The sequence below is a fragment of the Pezoporus flaviventris genome, unplaced genomic scaffold (assembly GCF_033815535.1).
Source record: "Pezoporus flaviventris isolate CSIRO_AGI_PZ_B2104156 unplaced genomic scaffold, CSIRO_AGI_Pfla_v1 ptg000083l, whole genome shotgun sequence".
Classification (NCBI taxonomy): domain Eukaryota; kingdom Metazoa; phylum Chordata; class Aves; order Psittaciformes; family Psittacidae; genus Pezoporus; species Pezoporus flaviventris.
Window position 1 is genome coordinate 4727710 of NW_026892631.1, and position 21807 is coordinate 4749516.

Consider the following 21807-nt stretch of genomic DNA (forward strand, 5'->3'; position numbering starts at 1 on the left):
ACCTGTCTTCTGCTAACCTCAGGTTACAAAGCAAAACAAATCCTCACCAAACCAAAACCACAAAGGGAAAGTAAGAAAGGGCTTGTTTTTAAGCAGCATCCCCAATAATGTGTGTCATCGTGTTTTTTGGTCTTGCCCTTCTCTTCCCCATCTCTGTTTTGTATGATTGAAATTGCTGACAAGACAGCTCTTGCTTTCAGACTGCTTTTTGGGGGGTTGTTGTGTTGCAAAAATAATGTCCAAAGTCTCTAGTCTCTGCAATCCTGTTAGCACTTACTGCTTATCTTTCCCTCTGAATTCCTCCTTGCAATGGCAAGGAGAAATAGTTTTGTCAGAACATACTGGCTAACAAACAAAGAATATGGCTTACAGGTAGGGTTCTTTTCCGGTTTAAGAAATCCCTTGGTAGTATTTTGGTAGGCTGAGCAATGTTAAAGAAGGTTTCTGAGGTTGTGATGAGCCTGAGCAGCATGGGCAGCTCCACATGGGGAAGACTACCTGTAAGGAACGCTTCTTAGCAGTCAGGTCTTAATCCACATCGGTACGAGCTTTTAAACAGCCTCTAGAGCTGCATGGAAGGAGGGTGTCTCTTTATAGTGAGCTGCAGCTCCTGCTTGCCGTTTGCTCCAAGTTTACAATGTTTTTTCCAACCTGCACATAGCTTTGAGAGAGCCAGTGCAGGTGTGAAACCCTGTTGGCTAATTTGAGTGTGTGGTTCCTGACTGGCTCTCATCTGACGAGCAATGTTCTTTACAAACTGCATCTTTAAACCAAGAAACATTAGCTGGTGGCAAGAGCTGTGATGTACCGTTTGCTTCTACCTGGTTTTGATTCCTTGGAAGTTGTTGGTGAGCTTTGGCTTATGGTGGAGTGTTTTCCTCTTAGATTGTGAGCAGGGGGAGGCTGTACTTGTGCGTCTCTCCTAGCTACTGCCTGTCCTCACTGTCAGTCCCTTCTGGGTGTTCTTAGGAGTGATGCAAGAGACAACATCTACAGTTTTTAGAAGCATCTGTGGGCTGAAGAGTGATAAAGGGAGTCTCATAAGGGTGCAAGAGGCAGTTTCCAATGGAGATGAAGATTTTTGCTTTTCCAAGATCCAACCCAACTTACTGTATATATAACTTTGCTTGGAAAAGGCAAAATAAGCTTAAATTGTAAGTGTTTCATAGCTTGGGCGTAGCTGAGTTGGAAGCTCCCTGTGCCTGCACAGTGTGTGTGTTCTCTTGTGCATTTTCTCTTGCCTTTTCAACATAGGTCAGAAACAAGGTGGAGGATGCTCTGATTCTATGAGGGAGCGTAGCTTAGAGGAAGTAAGATTTTTGTGCACTTTTGTTCTTGTTTCTTGTGTGCTTTGGGGTATCATCTTCATTTGAAGGCCTCAGAAGACCACTGTATAATGGTTGATGTGGATTTATCCCTTATCCCCTTCATGCCATTCAAACCTGCATGTGATTCTGACTTTTCATGGTGGGATAAATCCCACTTTTTTCTTTACTTCCATGCGAGAGCAACAATACTTTAGACTGGGAGAAGATGGAGGTGTTGAGTAGGTCAAAAGCAGAGTTCATGTAACTATTCCTGGGGTTCAGGTAGCTGAATTCCCATGCTATTGGCATGATCCCATTCACACTTGAATCATTCCTCTTGTCTTTGCTTGTTCTTTTGCAGTACCCCTTTAATGTTAGAGGGAATGTTGATCTCTCAGCTGCGGTGTCAGGACACAGTGGTAGGTGGTGGACAAATGAGTAATGGGAGGCAGGAATACTTGGACTGCAGTTTTCCTGGCTTCCCCCCTCTTCTGGGAGTAAAGCACATCTTGCTGGGAAGACTGGAGATAATTTTCTCCAATGCTTGCATGTAATTCTGAGCTAATGTTTCTCTGTAATCAGCACGAAATCCTTTCCTGAACTTCTTTGTCCTTTGTATGTGTTTTTATATGCCGCTTGCAGCAGCAGGCGTGACTGCTGGGGGTTGTATTTGTGGTACTAAATAGCCTTGATTTTTATTTGTTTTATTTGATTTCGTTCTTCTCCGGGTTGGAATTGGTAAAACAGGTTTTTCTGCAGCGTTGGTGTGGTTTTTTTGTTTCATGCTTATTTTGTAGCCTGATGGGTCATTGGTTCCACCCAAACAGTTCTTGATCCTCTCTTTATTTCCATTCTCCCTTCCTTGCGTCATCTGGCTTTTCTAAGCAGTTCCTGTCTCCCTTAATCATATTCCTGGTTTGGAAGTTTATTATTTTAATGAGATAATAAAATCCTTTTGCAATGAAGAACATTCAGGAAGACTGTAGTAGAGGCTAGATCTAATGGGAGTGTAGCAATTGCACAAAAATAAAGCTAGCCTTGAGGTATGGTTTTAAAGTACATACAGGACAACTACAGGATTCAGCTGTCACCTGAATGTGGCTTTCTTCTGGTGAGCATTTCGTGCCCAGAAAGCTACTGGACGCTGACAGCCAGCTATCTGCAGCTTGCAGAATGTTCTGTGTGTTGCTTGCAGTGCTTGACGTGACTGAAACGAGGGCACAGGCTGCTCCAGGGAAGAGTCTCGCCCACCGCTGTGCTTGGCAGGCTAAGCACAGTGATAACAGCCCATTCAGTCTCCCGTTTGTTTTGTTGTGGCAGTTGCTGAGCAAGAAGATTCTTCCTGAGCAAAAGTGATTCCAGACCATCTCTAGATGGACTCGGTTTGAAGTGTAACGGCTGCTGGAGATGCCTGGAAAATGTCTGAAGAGGCACCCTGCTGGTACAAAAGCAAGTGGCATTTTCCAGGCCTGAAATAATCTGCCTGCATAGAGTGTGAATACAGGAGTGTGACTTTCTAGAGGTGCTCTGGGATGCTGTCTTCCAAGGCGCTGAACTGTGGCTGTTCAGTGATGCTGAAAATTGTCCCAAAATGATAAGTCTTGGAGGAAATACTCATCTTGCAGACAAGGAAAATGAAAGATGTCGGAAATGACTTGTGCAAGGTCAATAGACTGGTGGCCCAGAGGAGAGTGCGTTTCTACAACCCTGCAGGTGCTTTGGAGAGATGGCTCCTGGTCACAAATGAATGGCATTTGGTGGGTTGACCTTGGTTGGCAACTAGGAACCATGCAGCCTCTAACTTGTTTTGTCCCACACAGTCTGGAATAGGAAGAGCAAAAGCAAGAAGACTTGGAGTTGAGATGAAGATAGCTAAATAGGGGAAGCAGAGTTCCATGTGCATGCAAAGCAGCAAGAGAAATTTATTTACTGCACCATATCAGCAGCCAGATGCTCAGCTGCTTCCTGGGAAGCAGAGCCTCAGCATTTGTAGCGGCTGCTTGGGAAGACAAACATCTTAACCCCAAATGTGTTTCTCCCTTCATCCTCCTTTCTTCAGGCTTTTACTGCTGAGCCTGATGTTAGAATTGTAGAACTGTAGAATGGTTTGGGTTGGAAGGGACCTTAAAGCTCACCCAGTTCCAACCCCCTGCCACAGGCACCTTCCACTAGACCAGGTTGCTCCAAGCCCTGTCCAACCTGGCCTTGAACACTGCCAGGGATGGGGCAGCCACAGCTTCTCTGGGCACCCTGTGCCAGTGTCTCATGACCCTCATAGTAAAGATTTTCTTCCTTACATCTAACCTAAATCTCCCTTGTTTAACTCTGAAGGGCATGCATGTCCCTTTGATCAGTTTGGGCCAGCTGTCCTGGCCATGTTCCCTTCCAGCCTACTCATTGCAGAGGTAGAGTGGGGAAAAAGCCCTGACACTGTGCAAACACTGTTCAGCAACAGCTACGACATGGGTGCCTTATCAACACTTGTAGTTACAAATCCAACACAGAGCATGGTGCAGGCTGCTGTGAAGAAAATGAACTCCTATCTCAGCCAGACCCAATATTTGTCTTCAGATAACGTGTGCCTAAACCACAGCCTTTCTGATGGGTGGGTGTGTAAAAAAAGGGCTGGAAAACAAATCTGGTGCCGTTTCAGGAAAGGGGTGTTGTGGCTCCGAAACCTCCTGTCTTGAAGTTGCTTTCTGAACCCTAGAGCCTTCATCTGGTCTGTAAGAAGAGGAAAGGTGAAGTTTTCCACATTAGGTTTTGGTGTGTGAGCTGTTTGTGCTCCCAGTGCCACAGTGAATGAAATTCAGGTTGGTAAAGGAGAAGGTATTAAGTTCCTGAAGTTCAGAGTTTGACTGATCCCTAGTACTGATGTTGGTGGGTGCAGTGTTACCTTTTTCTCAGGGATAGGAGGTTGCATATGCAGCCGACTTCATTTTTTGCAGCCTTAACATGTAAGAAGCAGCAGACACCCAAGATGCGCTTGGCCATGCACAGTCTCAAGACTATTATCTACCCTCCTGGACCATATTTAGAGCAGGGCAGTGTACACCCTGAAGTGTTTCCAAGTAGTAGGAATGCTGCACTGCATTTTCATGTAATGCCCTGAGCTAAATATCCTCCTGCACACGGTGATGGTAGTTTGAAGATGCTTAAAGTCTTTGTTTAACTTCAGATGTTTAGACCTTAGCGGCTGTTTAGCCGTAGACTTGTTCATGCTTCACTTTAGTTGAAACAGTTGTTGGCTAATGATGGGAGTTCATTTCCTAGGACCCGTTTGAAGAGAAACGCTTGTTCCAGTGTAGTCTGCAGTATAGCTTAGTTCAGATGCTCAACGGTGTATGTCCATGAGAGGGGAGGTGTGAGATGCGTTTGTTTGGAGTCTGATCTTGCCTACGCTGGTGTAAACCACAAGCTGCTTTGGAGCATGCCAGAACTTCTCCAGGTTTATTCTGGAAGACAGAGTAAAATCTGGCTGGTTGGTCTTTGGTTTGCTTTGAAGTGGTTTGTGTGTGAATAATGAAGAGAGATTAGAAACCTCCGTTATTTCGCTCTTAGGTGCAGGCAGTAAATCTCAGTAGCAATCATAAAGGCTTTGGAAGCAGATGTATTTAATTTGAACCAATTACTGCCAGCCCAGTTCAGTCTGACTCTGATAATGACCAAGCTGGGTTTTGATGGGGAGCATTGTTTTGGAGGTGGTGAAAGTGGGATGAAGGCCAACAGAAGTGCTCCACAAATGGTATTCAGTCCAGAAAGCCACATTTTGGTGATGAGGTCCTATCTCCATTGGCTTCCTGTCTGACTCGGTGCTTTCTGCTTCAGGTTAGTGTCTTGCATGTGGGATCTGGTTGGAGATCATTGTGTAACAGTGTTTTAATAGACTTCATGCTGTGTTGGAAAAGTGTCTTTGTTTCTTTCCCTTGGCGTCTAGGGATGTTTTTCTCCCTCTGTTCAGCTAATAAAATCTCTGGATTTCTGGTGCAAAAGACTTGCTTAGTGGTCATGCATGTCTTGGTACTCGTGAAGAGTCTGCACAAGGTAACTAGTCGCAGCAGACTTCCTTAGGCTTAAATCTGGCAGTTTCAGCACTGCATCTCCATAGGAAAATGTGCAGAAAATTCATAAAACTTGTTATTTTATTATTAGTTTTTTTCAGGGCATTTTACTGTAAGTATTGTAATGTTAAAATCGTAGCATACTGGGATAGTTATATTTTTCTCTGGATGTAGACCTCTGTTATGTTCTATGTTCTTCAACATTCATGTGTAATGGAGAATGGAAGGTTGTTTGACAAGGGCAGTCTTTGTTTTTTGATCTGAAACATCTCTGTAAGGGAATGGGACTGGCCCTGGAAGCAGTCCTTGGGAAGGCTTTGTAATACCACCCATGCTTTACCTCATGTTGGATTCTTTGGTCTAGTGCCTGTAGCCTGCAAGGCTGCAGATGGGGCTGTTCCTGAAGCAGATATACCGTGCAAGTTTGACCTCTTTGGTAGAGGTGGGGTTGTTATTACCTGGTGAGAGGGAGATAAAACTCAGTGCAAGGTAAGGTTCAGCTGGTCTGTGCCCAGGCCTCTCACTTGAGGCTACAACTGTGTGCACGTGTTTCCTCCCGCACACATGCGTAGAACACCAGGTTTTGGTGAGCTCTGCTTCTTTCATGGTGCTGACTGTGTCCCCTGGTTGTTCCATCTGAGAAGCCCTCAAGTAGGGCTTGGAGTGCTTGGAAAACATGCACCCCCAGTACTGCTGGCAGGGTGGAAGCAAGGCATGGCAGGATGCACCATTGCCGAGGAGATAGAATCGTAGAATGGTTAGGGTTGGAAAGAACCTTAAGATCATCAAGTTCCAACCCCCCTGCCATGGGCAAGGACACCTCACACTAACCTATGCCACTCAAGGCTCTGTCCAAACCAGCCTTGAACGCTGCCAGGGATGGAGCATTCACAACTTGCCTGGGCAACCCATTCCAGTGCCTCACCACCCTAACAGGAAAGAACTTCTTCCTTATATCCAATCTAAACTTCCCCTGTTTAAGTTTTAACCCGTTACCCCTTGTCCTGTCACTACAGTCCCTAATGAAGAGTCCCTCCCCAGCATCCCTATAGGCCCCCTTCAGATACTGGAAGGCTGCTATGAGGTCTCCACGCAGCCTTCTCTTCTCCAGGCTGAACAGCCCCAACTTCCTCAGCCTATCTTCATACAGGAGGTGCTCCAGCCCCCTGATCATCCTCATGGCCCTCCTCTGGTGCACAATGTGCAGATGTGCAGGAGCACCAACTGTTCTGGTTGCCCCATGTCATTTATTATCCAGAAAAATAAGTATTTTGAAACTGGGAAGGCAGTGAGACCTTTGGTAGTACAGATTACCTCCTGGTTGTATCTGTGCCTCCTTCAGTCTGTGGTCAGATTAGGGGAGGCAGATAATGCTGCTTTTGTAGTCTTATCTTTTGTAGCTTTATCTGTGGCTGTGAAACAACACCCTGCAGGGGTGATAGTGCACGTGGGATGCTGGTGTTTGGTCTCACAGTCTCACTGTTGCTCTGCAGTGTTACTCTCCAGCCCAGCCCCTTGGAATTGCAGGTTACAGTGCTGCTTGCATAAATGGGCCTCAGGAAAGGCATGTTTCTGTTCATCATAATCAACGAGCACATGGGAATAAAGACAGCTAATGAGAACAAATAAATCTAGATGCTTAGTAGGGTCACAGAGCCTTAAGCTCCATTGGCAGTGGCTTCATCTAAGCACAGTTTTGCTTTCCCTGTGTGAAGGAGATTCTGTTTTTTGAGTTATACTTTGAGAACCGTGTTGGTAAGAGTATTGTAGTTTTCTTCCCGTGTTCTAAACCACACAGTTTGAGTCTACAGCAGCACCTCAGCCAGTGCACAAGCTCTGAGTAACACTCGTTGTCATGCTTAATGAAAGGTGGATATCCCAGACTGGCCTAGCCTATGATCCCTATGATGGCTGGCCTGCTGGGCTGAAAACAGTTCAGTGGCAAAATTGCAGATGACTCCAGGCTGTTCTGATGGAGCTGTTCTGTTGCTATGCATTAGACTGTGTGCCTTAATTACAAAATATGCCTCTGTGTGTGTGGCTCAGAAGGCTTTTTTGTTCTGATGTGGGTCTTTTTCTTCTTCTTTTAAAGGATTAGCTGTTGGTCTGGGCATTGGGGCATTGGCAGAAGTTGCAAAGAAGAGCCTTAGACCTGAGGAACGCAATGGTAAGCCCTTCCCACAGCTGCATTATTTCCCCCCCACCTCCCATTTCTTTCTTTCCTTTTTTGGTCCCCGACACAGTTTACCTGCATTTGCAAGATCTTACTCTTCTGAAGGCCAGGATGGTGAGGCATCTGGAATAACAGCGGGATGTGGGTAGTTCTTCTGTTTGTAACATACTCCTTCTCTACCTCCAGACTCTTCTCCCACCAAAGTACACCGTAGCCTCATTACACAGAGGTCAGCGGTATATGTAAGAGAATGAGTTTATGCCAGCACAATTTCTACAGCTTGCTTTAGAACACACATCCCCTGAGTTTGAATACTGTCCCTGTGTTCATTCTCGGACTGCGTTGGCCTAACAATTGTGTTTTAAATTGTTCAGTGAAACCATATAGTTCTGTCAGTACAGAGACTGTTGTAGGTGAGCCTCTATGTCTGAAAACTGTTGGTGGCAGCAGTCTGGAAATTTAAGGATGTTCTGCTTAGGAGGAACTTGAAGGGTATCTGTTCTCTTTTGAGACAAAACTCTTTATGAACATGTTAACTGGCAGTTACCTACTTCCACTATCTGTATTTTGCCACCTTCTAAAGGATTCTTGTAACAGGTCAGGAGACTGTTGTGCAAATTGACCTGATCCTGTTTTTTTTTCTCAGCTTGTTTAAACTTGGAGGTAATGTGTTGTACCTGGCCATGTCATGGGGGCTTTCTTCTAAGCCCCCATGGTTGTTGTGTTGGTAAAATAGGTTAGTACCAAATGGTGTTGTGTGTGTGTTTGTGAATGGTTTAGGGTGTAGAAAGCATGTGGTGTTCTTTCCTAGAAAACGGGAGATTACTCTAAAGGTTATGGCTCCATTCGCATCTTCCTTATCCAGGAGAACCATTGGTGGGATACTTCAGAATGTAAAGTTCTTTGTTACAGTTACTGCAGGCTGTTTCTCCATTCTTGCTTCCCCTCTTGCTGTTTGGTCTTCAGCTTTGAGCTAACACACAAACATCCAAGCCTCTGGTTTGGCTAGGATGTTTCCAGTGACTGCAGGGAACTAATGAAAGGGTTAAGCATTTGCAGCTGGAAGTAAAAGTGATGTCTGATCGTTCCTGGTTCAGGGCATTGCTTTGAGAGGATGACAGCCTGTAATTTTGGGTAATTTTTAATGGTCCTTGTAATTTTATTCTGTGGCTAGTAGTGTTCTATGACAAGGCCAGTTTGTGCCTTCCCCCTGGTCATCTTTGGGGGTAGGGGGGAGATGAAGACTGAGCTAGTGTGACCCTCCATTGCAGCGAGTACTGGAGTGGCTGCCAACTGAAGAAATTTGGAGGTGTGAGAACCCTAAAAAAGCCAACCAAAAAACCTCAAACCAAAACCCAGCACATGAAACACGTTCACTGTGGTGTGGGGACAGGGGTAAGGCATGAGCTGTGTGCCACCCAGGCCACTACTTGTTAATAAACTGCAGTTTTGTGCTCCCTGGGCAACTCAGCAATGCGGAACAGCCCAGCAGAGGAAAAAAAGGATCTTTGGCAAAGAGCAGTTGTTTCTCTCCATGACCCGAGGTGTTTGAGGCTGGGTGAGTTTCTTTGCTTTGATTTAAAAGCATCCATTCAGACAAACATGGCCCATCCTGTAGCAAATCCTTGAAGGCTTTTGCCTTCAGCGCTTGTGTTTGACAGGCCCTTCATACCTGTTGGAAGCTGATGACTTGTTTTGCTTTTAACAGAGAAGGAGTTGCACAACTGTTGGTATTTCTTTGCTTGCCAGATGATTTTCTAATTGGGCACACCCCAAAGTGAAAACAGGAGCTTGCAGAGCTGTGGAATTTAAGGGAATAACATGAGCTTTGTTTCTCTTCCTTACAGCAGGAGAAAGGATTATCTCTTTATTTAGAGGGTAGCAGGCACATTTTCCTTGCAATAATGCAATTGCACCTATAGATTTCCTTTCTTCTTGCCAGGGAAACCTTTATTTTCCTGTGTGGCTATAACTTGGTGCCAGAATCCTGCTCTGCAGTTTGAGTCATGCTTTGGGAAGAGTAATTTCCTTGAACAAACCTTGATTAAATAATAAGGCAATGAACTGCTGACTTCAGTGCTAGGCAAGGGAGTTAGAAAAGGACCTGGCTTCTACTTTTGGCTCTTTTGCTTTTGTTCTTGCTTCCCCTCTTCTGTCAAGTCTGTGTAGATCAGAGCTTAGATGAGAGCTTGGAGCAGAGGTTACCCTATAAAGAAGGGTGGTGGGACTGGGAATGAGTAAGAGCAGCAAGTTATTGAGGTGAGGCAGAAGTAAAAGACTTTCAGCCCTCAGTCTCTTGGAGCTTCTCAGGCCAAGGAAGGGCTCTAGCTGTGCCCCTGGGTGTGTTTTCCACAGCATTTTACAGTGGTGGGTAAGTCTGCATGGATGAGAACTCACTCCATGGGCTCTGCTTCTGCAGAAAGGCATGGCAGAGGATAAGTACATAGCTTTTGAGTCCAAGATCCCGTGTTCTTACTGTTCTTATGGCAGTACCAGCCTTAGCTGTTGGGGGAAATCTGTTGACATTGGTACCCCTGCAGTTCTTTAAAAATACCTCTTCACCCCCTTTGTGACTTCAGCTTGAGGCATTTGTGTCAGTTTTCTGGCTGCCAGCACCATAAGCTCAGGCTAAGACCTGTCTCCGTTGAAAATGACACACAGTCCTGTTCTCTGGAAGCTGGTCAAGGATGTCTTTTTCTCTCTCCACTGTTGCAATATTGCGAGTTAACTTCTTGGCACTTGAGACTTAAACAAGTGGGATGTGTATATGCCCAAAGGCATGCCTAAGAATTTCACACTCTCACTGCCATCCAGGGGTAATGAGAAAGAGCCTTCTTTTGTCCAGTGAGTACAAATGAAGGTGGCTTCACACCTTTAAAATGGAGCTATAAGCACTGACCTTTCAGTCACAAAACTGCAAGCCAGAAACCCCTGAGCTACAAGTGATCTGAGTAGCATGGCTTGTACTTGAGGGACCACAGATGTCTACTGTGCAGGTAGATTGATGCAGGTAGTTAAAAATAACCTCAGTCACTGGTGACCTTACTGGCAGTCTCGGTATTTAGAGTGTGAATCTAAAGTGCCAGGCTGACATGAGGTGGAAATGGGAGGGTAGACTAAATGTCCAGGCATACAGGTAAGAGTGCCCAGATAAGTACTTGCTGTTGCTAGTAAAGAGACTTGGGGTTCAAGGTCAGCTTTAACTTACGAATGAGCTGTACTAGGCACTGTGCAAAATACCAGGCTAGGCAGAGCCCCAAAGGGCTGGCAGCTGGCCTAGGCTTGAATGCAGAGTCCTTTTCTTATGAAAAGGAATAATGTGGTTTCTTTGAGTTGTCAGTCCTGAGTGCTAACGCTGTCTTCTGGACTCTTACCTTGCCCCAGAGTGTGTGTGGCAGACGGTCCTAAAATTAAATATATAGAAAGCCCAGTGGCTGGTTCTGCTTTTGAGAGTAGCAAAGAAGGTGGAAGAGCAGTGATGCAGCCAAGATGCACACAGATGTGGAAGGGGTCCTGCTGATTCTGGATTTGGAAAGGAAGTGTGGGTCAAGCACCCCTGAGGGCATCTGCCTGCTGCCTCTGCTGTGAACGTGCTGACAGGCCCCAGGCACCGTGGCTGCAGGAGCCTTCATTTCTGAGTTCTCCTTGTTGCCACAGCTTGTTTAGATGTGACTTCTGTTTGCCTTTTTTCCTTCCCTGATGAAATAGGTAAAAGGAAAAACCAACCCAAAACCACAACATGGCAACAACAAAACCCAAACCAACCCACCTTTGCCGTTTTAAGATGGAGAGGGAATAATTTGTAGCATGAAAAGGTACAGCTTTGGAAAAAACATTGTCTTACTCAAAATGGGCACATTTCTTCATGAACTTGTTCTGGGTTTTATCCCCACTTCCTTTCCACCTAGCCTCAGACGCCTGTGTCTGTTTTCCCTTGCCATTTACAGAATCCTGCCTCTGACTCCTGCCTTCAGGTCACCTTCTTGTTCATGCCCTGTTTTAGCAATGTACACAAACAAGCAGGAGCTGTCACATGCTGTCAGACTGCCTGGTGATCCAGTAGCGCCCCTGTAGGCTTGACTTCAGTGAGAAGCATGACAGGAAGAAGAGGATGGGGAGTGCCTGTGTTCGCCTCTTTCTCTGCTAAGACTCTTAAACCTGTCAGGGTTCACTGGCTTCTGGAGGCAATTTTAATCATTTAACTACCTTCCTTTATCATGCTGCAGACTCAAAAGGAGGATGTTTTTGTGTGCAGGTGGTGTGAAGAAATGCAAGGCTTTGACTTGGTACTTTCCCTAGCTTCTGTGTGTCTGATGGCGCTCATACAAGGGATTATTTGCCTTGTCATTGTGAAGGATACAGTTTCCTGGATGGGACAGTTGAGATGGGATTGTTTAGAGCCAGAGCTCTGTTAGACAGCTCTAAGCACTCTACTCTCCAGAGCCCCCAAGTCTCCTGACTTGGAGATGTGAAAGCCGAATCTGCTCTCAGCAGATTTCTAGTGCACACCCTGGACATGCAGTTGCACAGCAGTATGTGCTTGTGTATCAACATACATGTTTTGGGCAAGAATTGTTTGGATAAGAGGTTTGGCACGGGCATGAATCCCTGTTTCCACCCTAAGAAGTACCAGCACATTCTCAGTCCACACCAGTGCGCTCCCAAGGCTTTTGACAACTCCCCCTTGTTGTGGCTCAGCCCTGCTGCTCTTCTGAGGCTCTGCTGTGCTGCAGCCTATGATGTGGGACTTGGGAGACCTTTGTGTTGTGTTTTTAGGCTGAGCTCAGTGGTGCAAGTGGATCATGTGCCAAGGTATGCCCAAGATCCTGGACAGTTTGCATAGCAGCACAGACATTCAGGGAGCCTGTGACTTGCTGCTGTTGGCTGCCAAGCCAGCAGTGGCAAAGCTGTCACAAGACACATGTGACAGCTTCGGATGGTGACCCTCGGCTGCAGTGAAGGCACTGAGGGTCATCCCGGTTTGACTTCTCTGGGGAAGGGCAAACCTCCTATTGAATGTGGTCTAACACTACATCTTGGCAAGTGAGCTTGCTGGTAAGGGTGTTCCTCAGCCATGTGCCTTCTCCCCTTGTCCTCAGGGAAGAAGGCAGTGATGGATTCTAGCCCGTTCCTGTCGGAGGCCAATGCAGAAAGGATCGTGAGAACCTTGTGCAAGGTCCGGGGAGCGGCGCTGAAGCTGGGACAGATGTTAAGCATTCAAGGTAAGTGGCAGCATGGCACCTCGGTGGTGCTGCCAGCTGGGGCAGCTGAGTTCTTGTGATGCATGGTCAGCTGTCTGCAATCACTCGGTGCCAAGCGGATGTGGAGACAAGTGGCTTTTTCTTGAGAGCAGTGATGGAGAGGTGGTTGATTCAGTTCAGTCTAATCCCAGTATGAAATAATCAGATGTGTGCACTCCAGACCACCACTTTCCCAATGTCCATGTTGTGTCAGGCATATAACTGAAACTGGTTAAAAATAAGGTGACACTGTCTGTTAATTTTAATGCCTGTGTTGAAAGCAGCTGTTAAGAAGCAGAGCTGTATTACACACTACAGACAGGTGTCCTGGAAAGGAGGAGGAGGATGACAAGAGCATCATGCTATTCTTTGTTCACCAAAGGTGGTCAAGGTTGTATCCACAGCCCTCTCCCATTATGCACCCTGTTTGTGGCTTACATGCTCTGTTGGCACTGCAGCTGTGCTGGAAGGGCCAGTCTAGCTGATACTCTTATTGGGCATAGACCACTTGTTTTCATCCTGAAGACTTCAAATGGGTACTTATTCCATTGGGCTCTGAAGTTGGTGATCACAGGTGAAGGCATGAGTGACATTAGTGTCTGCATGAACTGTTGGGCTACTCCTAGGAGAGAGCAGGTGTGTTGAATACAAACCTGATCTGGAACTATCCACTGTGCCTTCCTGCCCAACTTGATAGTGAAGGAAAGAACCAGCTAAAAATAGCTGTTACACTTGTCTGGATACAGCATTCAAGATGTCACTGAAACTGAGTCAGTGTCTGGGTGTTTGAAGTACTCTGCTTGCTTGGCTTGTGCTTCTACTTGAGTTTTTGTAGGTGTTGACTGATGAGGCTGATCTAGTATTGTATTAAATAGCTTGGGCAGGCCAATAAAGCAAGACAGCTCCCTGTTCCAGAGAGCCCTGATTGTGATACTCCATCGTCCTTCATTTGCTCATCACTCGGTTTAGGTGCGTGCCTGGCAGTGTTAACACAGCTCAGTGGGAGGCATCAGCTGCTGTGTCAAAGGCTGCCATCCATATCCTCTCACCCTCTAGAAACTGCCAGGTGCCAAAAGGCTGACGGTTCCCGGTGCAGAGCCAAGAGGAGCTCTTGTGCTCCTTGCTTTCTGTGGCCAGTGCCTCTGGTATGTGGGGGTGAGTGAGCCATGTCTGGAAATCAGCTCTGAAGTTCAATTGTCTACCATACAGGGGGATTGATTTTAAATTCTTAGGACATTATAGAGTTGCACCTGATGTGTACCCCTGTATGTGGTCATAGCTGCCCTAGCCTTGGATGTGAGTGAGGAGGGAACAGCTGTGAAAGGCCGGCTCTGGATTTCGTCACTTGCCCGCTGCCTCCAGATGTTACTGTGCTCTGGCAGGAGTGTCAAACGCTTACTGATTGACTTCACTTTGGTGTCAGAACCTCTAGCAACATCAGTGTGCTGCCCAGCCCTTGTTTCACTCTTGTGACAAGCACTTGTGGAGTGCTGCAATGCCTGGTGTGAACATAGGCCTCTGGTAACATGGCTGAGGGGCAGCTGTGGGGAAACAAGTTAGACACTCCCTGCAGTGCAGAGTGCCTGTTCCTGGGCTGGCTCTTTGGACAGGAGGGTTTCATGCAGGTCTGACACTTAATGGGCTTCTCTGTGGCCTGGTGAGTTTGAATTGGGTACTTCTATGAACAGGCACATGTGCTAGTTGAGCACAGGGGCTCTGTTGCCTTGCCCTGGTGCAGCTGAGCTATACCATGCAGAAGTTAGAAAGCAGTGTCTTTAAAAACCCTGATGTCTGCTTCAGGGAGTCAGTGGCTTTGTTAGGGACCCACATCCCTGGAGGTCATGCACAGAAAGGATGCCAGGGGCCCCAAATCATCCTGTGTTCTGGTGCGTGTGCTCTGGAAGGAAAGGCAACTGTGTTTGCCAGTCAAGAGTGCCCTGCCTGGACTCCAGTTTCGTGTTTTGTTCCAGTGAGGCCTCATCAGCTTACCACAAAGCTGTATAACCTTATGCATCAGCATGTGGTAAGCCTGGTTTTATCAGTTGCGTCTGTAGCATGACTGACTGACTTTGTGTTGGTGCTGAGTTTCTATACAGTCACTCTAGACTTGCAGGTTTCTTGGCTATTTGGTGTTGCCCTCATGAGCAGAGGAGTGCTGGCCAAGCAGCCCCAGTTAAGAATGCCCTCTCAGGCTGAAATACCTGGTGAGGTTTTTGGATACCAGCAATAAGCCAAATAACAGAAGTTGATCCTGAATGCTTGTGGCAAAGCCTGATACCTTGACACAAACAGCTTCTGGGAGCAGGAGTTGATTTTAGTGACGTCCATTCACTTTCTGTGCAGTCATCATAGGAGGTGCAGGTTATCATGGTACAGCTTGATGATTAATGCTTTCATATACGTAGTTCTTACGATGCTCAGAGGCTTGGTGGTGATACACCATCAATGACAGAGCAGAAGTTTCTTTTGGTGTTGGGAGTATGCACACAAATGCAATGTTTAGCCTTCTTTGTAGGGTTGTAACATCGCAGCAGGAGTTCCACTCGCTGGTCCTGCAAAGCTGTTAAGCTTTGACTTGCAGTGACAGAATGGGAGGTCCTCTTGCAAACTCCTGTTGATTCCACAGTGGAGATGTGTTAGTACTCTTAAATGCCGCTTGTAGCTTCGGTGGGGATGTCTAGTGTTGAGTGTTAATGTCTCATCTCTGCTTTCTGTGTCTTTTTCTTGCCATATCTTTCCACCTCTCTTCCCAGGACAGTGCTCAGGGGGTAGCTGTTGCTTGTTTCCTGCGAGACAATTACAGTTGTACATGCATCTCTAAATGCAGAGGAATGGTAGAGTTTTGGTTGAATGTCACAAGCACACGTGCATCCTGAGTTCTCAAGGCTGATAGCCTGGATTTACCCACTGTTGGGGGAGCAGCAGATAAATCCAGTTCCTCCATAATCCTTTGAGAAGTTTGCCAGAACTGTTGGCCTTCCTGTAGAAGCCTTTGCTTAAAGAAGAGGATTAATCTTGTAGGATGCCCCTACCCCTCCTTTTTCTTTCAAGTGTAAATATTTGCTTGCTAAGTCCTTCTGACTCTTAACATAACTTACTTTTGCCTCAGCTGTGTTTTCTTCTTCCCACTTGCAGTTGCTTTGCATTTGGGTAGGTGTTTACAGTAGCAGATGCTGAATCCTGACTTCTCTAAGACTTCAGCACTTCCATAAGCGATGCTTTGCCATTGCAGAGCTTTCTAGAGAAGTTCCTGCCCCCTTAAAATGAACTGGATTAAACCACACCATGTAACTGGGAGTGCTGGGATACCTCTCTAGGGGGTTCCTTCTGGGACTTGTGTTTCCATGATGCATTGGCCTCTCTTAGACCTGAATGCTGTACCGCTGTCAGCAAGAAGATGGGCTGGTGGATGACAGAGGCTGGTGCAGAGCACTCTGCTCTTGGGTTTGTGCAGCCTACCATCACATAGAAGCCTCTGTGCTGTGCAGAGCTGCCCACTGCTCTTGGCAGTGGTGCTGCACAAAGGGAGCACCGTGACAAGTGATGCTTGATTCCAAAGCATAAAAAGTTTCTTAGCGTGTTTTGTAGCCTATTCATACCCTGAATATGGTAATGGGGATGGGTGCATGGAATGTTCTCCTGCTGCAGCAGGAGGGTGGCCTGAGGAGACGTTTGGGTGAGATGCAGGTGTTTGCAAGAGTGAGAAGGAGGGAGAGATTTCTATTTTGCTACTTGTGCACAGGACTTGTGTTTGCCTCATTTCTAGAGGTGCCATGCCTCAGGTGCTGCTTCGGGGTATGGAGAGCTTCTGAGCTAGGACTATTGAGGGTGTGCTCTGGGGCAGGACAGCCTGGCTTGTCTGGATGCATGTTTCTTTGTGTGCTGACCAACGGGAGAACGCGGCGCCTGCACTGACTGCTGTGTGCTGTTCCCTTGGCAGATGATGCCTTCATCAACCCCCATCTCCAGAGGATTTTTGAACGTGTACGTCAGAGTGCTGACTTCATGCCGATAAAGCAGATGATGGTGAGGAATGGTCCTTACTGGGGAGGTGGGACCACGAGAGAATAAATGTCACCTGTGACATACCCTAGGAAGGGAGGTGGATGGGCATCTCTAGGAGTATCCTTTCTCTACTGTTGCATATTTTCAGCTGTGGGTAACATCCGATTCTTTTCCTCAGTTACATGTTTTTTCTCTTCAAAACACTAAAGCTCAACTCTAGACAGAGGGGAAAAAAGGGGGGGGGGGTATGTCCCAAGACTGTGCTGATGGAACAGGATGTTGCCTACAAATATGATTATAGGGTCTTGTTGACGTAGCCTTCTCTTCTGTTTCCTCTCTTACCTTTCTCATGGGTGTTAAGTCAGTGTCCAGCAGTGCCTACATCCCGTTTATTAAACAGACATGCATTAGTCTGATAGAAAATTAACAGTTAATTTGGTCCTTGCCTTTTTGGTTCAACCTAACACACCATCGAGAAGAGCCAGAATGAAGCAAACCAAGTTTGCTTTTCCTAGTGTACATGTTCTCACTTTCACTCTAATTCCCCTCTGTAAATGAAGATGTGAAGGGTGATGCAAAAGGAATTGTGAGCACTAACTGTCTTGTGAAAGACACTGAGCAGAGCCACGACTTAAATATGGCAGTCTGGCAATGTAGCAAAAAAGCTGTTAAAGCAGGCTGTGATGTTTAATTGTCAGTATTGCCTTAGAGGGTCACTCTTGCATGCCTGGGTTGCTTCTGTCCAGCTTGGCAGCATGATGGAAGAGGAGAAATACCTAACTCCGTGCTCATTTTCTGGAAGATACGGTACCAGAAAGGGGAGCTCTGTACTGCAGAGGCAGCAATGTTCTGTGCTAGAGTCTGTCCTTTCAGCCACAGCAACAGAGCCTCATACAGATATGATCGGAATCTGCTTAGTGTTGGGGGAGCACTGCTGGCTGGACTGCTCCTTGTGAGTGTGCAGTGGTGAGGAATGGAGGACAATCTGGAAAGCAGGGGGATAGGTACTCAGAACTGCCGTAGGCTGCGTGAGTCACCTTTAGAGTAATGGCATTTCCAACAGCAAAATCCTTCATCTTTGCTCCCCATACCCTGATGCTTTCTTTTTGCTTTAGAAAACTCTGAACAACGACCTTGGTCCCAACTGGAGGGATAAACTGGAGTCCTTTGAAGAACGTCCCTTTGCTGCTGCCTCAATTGGTCAGGTTCACCTGGCACGCTTGAAAAATGGAAAAGAAGTTGCCATGAAAATCCAGGTGGGCTGTAGGAGAGCAGCCTTTTCTCTTGCCTGTGCCCAGAGAAGGGCAGGGATGCTGCACAAGTATGGTTACTAGATGGATAAGGAACATTTTAATGCAAGTGAATATTTGGGTCCAGCAGTATCTTACCTAGTGCAAGCAGAGGGGAAGGACAGAAAAGGTCACTGCAGCATGTGGGTAATGGTGGTGAGGGACCCCTTCTGTTTTTAGATTTTATCTTATTCTGTACGAACAGGTCATCTAATCTCACCACTGTCCTCCCCTGTTCTGTCCTGCAGTACCCTGGAGTTGCCCAGAGCATCACCAGTGATGTTAACAACCTGATGACTGTCCTGAGCATGAGCAATATTCTCCCTGAAGGTAAGGAGAGAGAGCCCCCTTGGCGGGCCCTGTGTCCCTGCTGGCATGTGTTGAGTTCTGCCAGCCCCTTTCAAGCAGCACACTGCATGTCTTTCTGTAGACTGAAGGGAGGAAACAGTGAAAATGACTTCAGAATTGCTAAGCCTGCCCAGGAGCAGATCCCCTGCAGGAGGGATAGTGGGTGCAGGGCCAGTTTGGGGAGCCATGCTCTGCTCCTCTCCTGCTGCAGCCTCTGCTGGGCACATGCCTATTCCTAGTGGTAGGCAGATATGGTCTGGGGGTTTTTCTGCTCTTGCCTGGGGTGGTGTTTGGGTCCTTCCAGTCTTGGTGTGTGTCTGTGCACAGCCGTGCCAATACAGGGAACAGGCAGCTTGGGCTGTGGGGTGGGAGCTGGGGGAGGACAGAGCCCTGCACAAGAGCAGTGTGGATGTACCTTGATTTAGGATCAGCTGCGTAGCCTTGGCCTGGGATTACCCAGAGAACCTGTATCTAGTTGGAAATGTGCTTTAGTTCTCTGGGGCCTCTTGTATTCAGCTGCAGCTCTGGAAAGCTTAGCCTGAGGGGGGTCCTTCTTTCTAAGCTTACTGTCTTCTCTGCTGTTTGACTTTCAGGTTTGTTCCCTGAGCACTTGATTGAAGTTGTGAGCAGAGAGTTGGCCCTGGAGTGTGACTACCTGAGAGAAGCTGCCTGTGCAAGGAAATTCCAGTATGTTCACACCACTGCCTTCAACCCTTCCCATCTGTGTGTGTGTGTGTCAAATGCTGGGGGGGGGTACTTACCTTGAGAGACAGCAGGAAGATGAATGCTGTGCCCTGGGATGTAGCACAGGGGAAGGGTGTGTGTGCGTGCCTTGAGCTGTCCTTTGGAATTACCACCTCGTCTCAGCCAGGCATGTTTTCAGTCAGCTGAAACCTGATAGCATGTCCTGTCTCCTTCAGTGTGAGCCTGGCTGTTTTGCCACATGCACAGCAGTAAGTCCTGAAGCCAGGCTGCATTCTGTGTACTCTTATGTTGGCCTGTCACGAGCTTCTCCTGTCCTTCAGGAGGTTTTTCAGTTCAGCTCTTACAGCAGTTCACACCACCAGGACTGCCTGTGCTGTGGGGTCCAGATTGTTTCTATGTGAAGGCTGGATGGGGAAGAGCTGCCAGAGGATGCTCTCCTAACCTTTTTCTCCCCTTTCTCTTTCCCCTAGGGAGCTGCTGAAAGATGACCCCTTCTTTTACATCCCCAAAGTCGTGGATGAGCTGTGCAGCAAGCATGTCTTGACCACAGAGCTGGTGTCTGGCTTCCCCTTGGATCAAGGTGTAGGGCTGAGCCAAGAGATCCGAAATGAGGTACTGTGGGGTGGTAATGATGCTTCTCCCCTTGCTCAGAGCAGTGTGCTTGGCCTGCCTGCTGACTGCTAGACCAGGGGATGCTTTGTGGAAGGGCAGACCCTGAGTAGTACAGAGAAGTGCTTGAGTTGGGAGCTGTCTAGAGCCTCTTGGAAGGATGCTGTTCAGGGAGTTTGGCAGTGTTGTGACATCTCTCCAGGCTGGCCTAGGCATTCAGCAGGGAGGAGGTGGAAGGAGGTGCCTTGCAAGGGCTGCTGACGAGGAAATAGCTGAGCTGTGTAACTCACAGATGCCCTGTTTTTGATGACCCTAAGTTTGGGAGGGGTTGTCAGCTAGGGGAGAGGGGTCTTGTTTTACAGCTGCTCTCTGGGCAGGAATGCAGCATCATCTTGGTGCAAGCAGTTGGGTGTCATCCACTCCTGTGGGACTGACCCGTGCTGTGCAGGGCTGCTGGAAAAGTACCTCTGTAAACAGGAGGGGGGATGTGGGGCTGGGTAGGCGTTGGTGCTGAACATAGCAAGGGATTGGAGGGCTGTGGTGGGACAAGCAGCTGCTCCATAGCAGAAATAACTGTTCTGGTATTTGGGGTTTTTATATTTCTGCCTTGGTGTGAGCTCTCACCTGTTAGCGGGTCACAGGGGAGGGAGGCTGAGGGTGTTCTCTACATGCGCATCTCTAGAGAGAAACATCTTGGTGTCACATCAGACTTGAAGCTCTGCCAGAGCTGGCTGCCTGAGACCCCTGAGCTGTCTGTTCCTAGGGCTTGCCCCCTCCAGTGAGCTGCTGTATCATCAGGGCTGCCTTTAAAAGGCTGTGAGGTGGGGTGTTGCTGCAAGAGGAGCCCTTCTTTCCTGTAGGGTCTGGCCTGGCTGACCCACAGCCTCCTCACCCAAATGGTGGTGTCCTGTAGCAGGGTCTGGCTTGCATTTGGTGCTCTCCTCCCTCCCTCTTGGATACGATGCTGCAGAAGCTGAAGAGGGGCAGAAGAGGCTGTCAGTTATTCTGCTGGACAGGTTCCAGTTTCACTCTCCTCACAGAAGAGCTTTGCTGTACTATGTCATTCAGCAGAGAGCTCTTCAGGACCTGCTGCTCTTCCTTCCTCTGTGCCTGTCAGTCCTAACTGCCTTGCTTCTCTTCTTGCTTTTCAAGATCTGTCACAACATCCTGGTCCTGTGTCTGCGGGAGCTGTTTGAGTTCAGGTATATGCAGACTGATCCAAACTGGTCAAACTTCTTCTATGACCCGCAGTTGCACAAGGTAAGCCCGAGGAGCTGCTGTTCTGCCTGCACAGGAGCTGATTTTTCACTAGGTTTGGATTATTCCCTGCTCCCAAAGTTTAACAAGCCTTGACTGAGATTCTCAGATCCCTGTCCTCGAGCCTTGGACAGGTAGGACAGTGAAACCTGTCCCTTTGTCCTTGCTCAGTCTGGGTAGGAGAGCAGGGCTCCTGTAACCCTGGCTGGCTGCCTGCCTTTGGCCCGAGATTCAATCACAGCTACTTCTATAGCCTCAGGATCTGTTTTGAAGCTGCTCAGTGGGAAGTTGCAGCTGGCAGTGCTCTACCAGTGCACACCTGAGCCAAGGACTCTTTTAACTGGATGCTCTTGTCTTCAGCTGTGCTGAAGATAAGGGTGGCAATTGCAGATGGTCCTGCTTGGGGGTTTGGCTGCTTGCTTGTGCCCTGCAGGTCAGATGGAACTGCTTGTTCCTCCCTGAGGTCTGTGCTGGAATGTGCTGGAAAAAAGTTCTGTATGGAAAGCCTGAGTGGAGTGACCAGCTGAGCAGGAGTGACAGTGTGAGCATAGGCCATGCCCTCTGCCATGTACAATGTCCAAATGCTTGTGCTGCTGTCGGGGGATAGAGGAGTTGGGGGAAGCTCAGCTGCAGTGGAAAGGCTCTCCATCCAGCTGAGCTTCCCAAGGACATCAGCAGTCTTAAGGTCAGGCTCTGCTTGAGTGGCTGGCACTGTACTATAGCTGGGTTTGTCCATTTCCAGGTGGCCCTGCTGGACTTTGGAGCAACACGAGGGTTTGATGAGAAGTTCACAGATGTCTACATCGAGGTGGG

At 47.6% G+C, this 21807-nt stretch overlaps 1 protein-coding gene across 1 annotated transcript in view; it reads left to right on the forward strand.

Annotated features, from left to right (window-relative positions):
- COQ8A (coenzyme Q8A) overlaps nucleotides 1-21807 on the forward strand; it is a 40507-nt gene that overhangs the window by 16476 nt on the left and 2224 nt on the right. The window contains exons 5-13 of the mRNA XM_061475227.1: nucleotides 7461-7535; nucleotides 12641-12763; nucleotides 16722-16807; nucleotides 17902-18042; nucleotides 18324-18405; nucleotides 19017-19110; nucleotides 19599-19740; nucleotides 20890-20997; nucleotides 21737-21802. Coding sequence (XP_061331211.1) covers nucleotides 7461-7535; nucleotides 12641-12763; nucleotides 16722-16807; nucleotides 17902-18042; nucleotides 18324-18405; nucleotides 19017-19110; nucleotides 19599-19740; nucleotides 20890-20997; nucleotides 21737-21802 — 917 coding nt within the window. The remainder of the gene's footprint in view (nucleotides 1-7460; nucleotides 7536-12640; nucleotides 12764-16721; nucleotides 16808-17901; nucleotides 18043-18323; nucleotides 18406-19016; nucleotides 19111-19598; nucleotides 19741-20889; nucleotides 20998-21736; nucleotides 21803-21807) is intronic.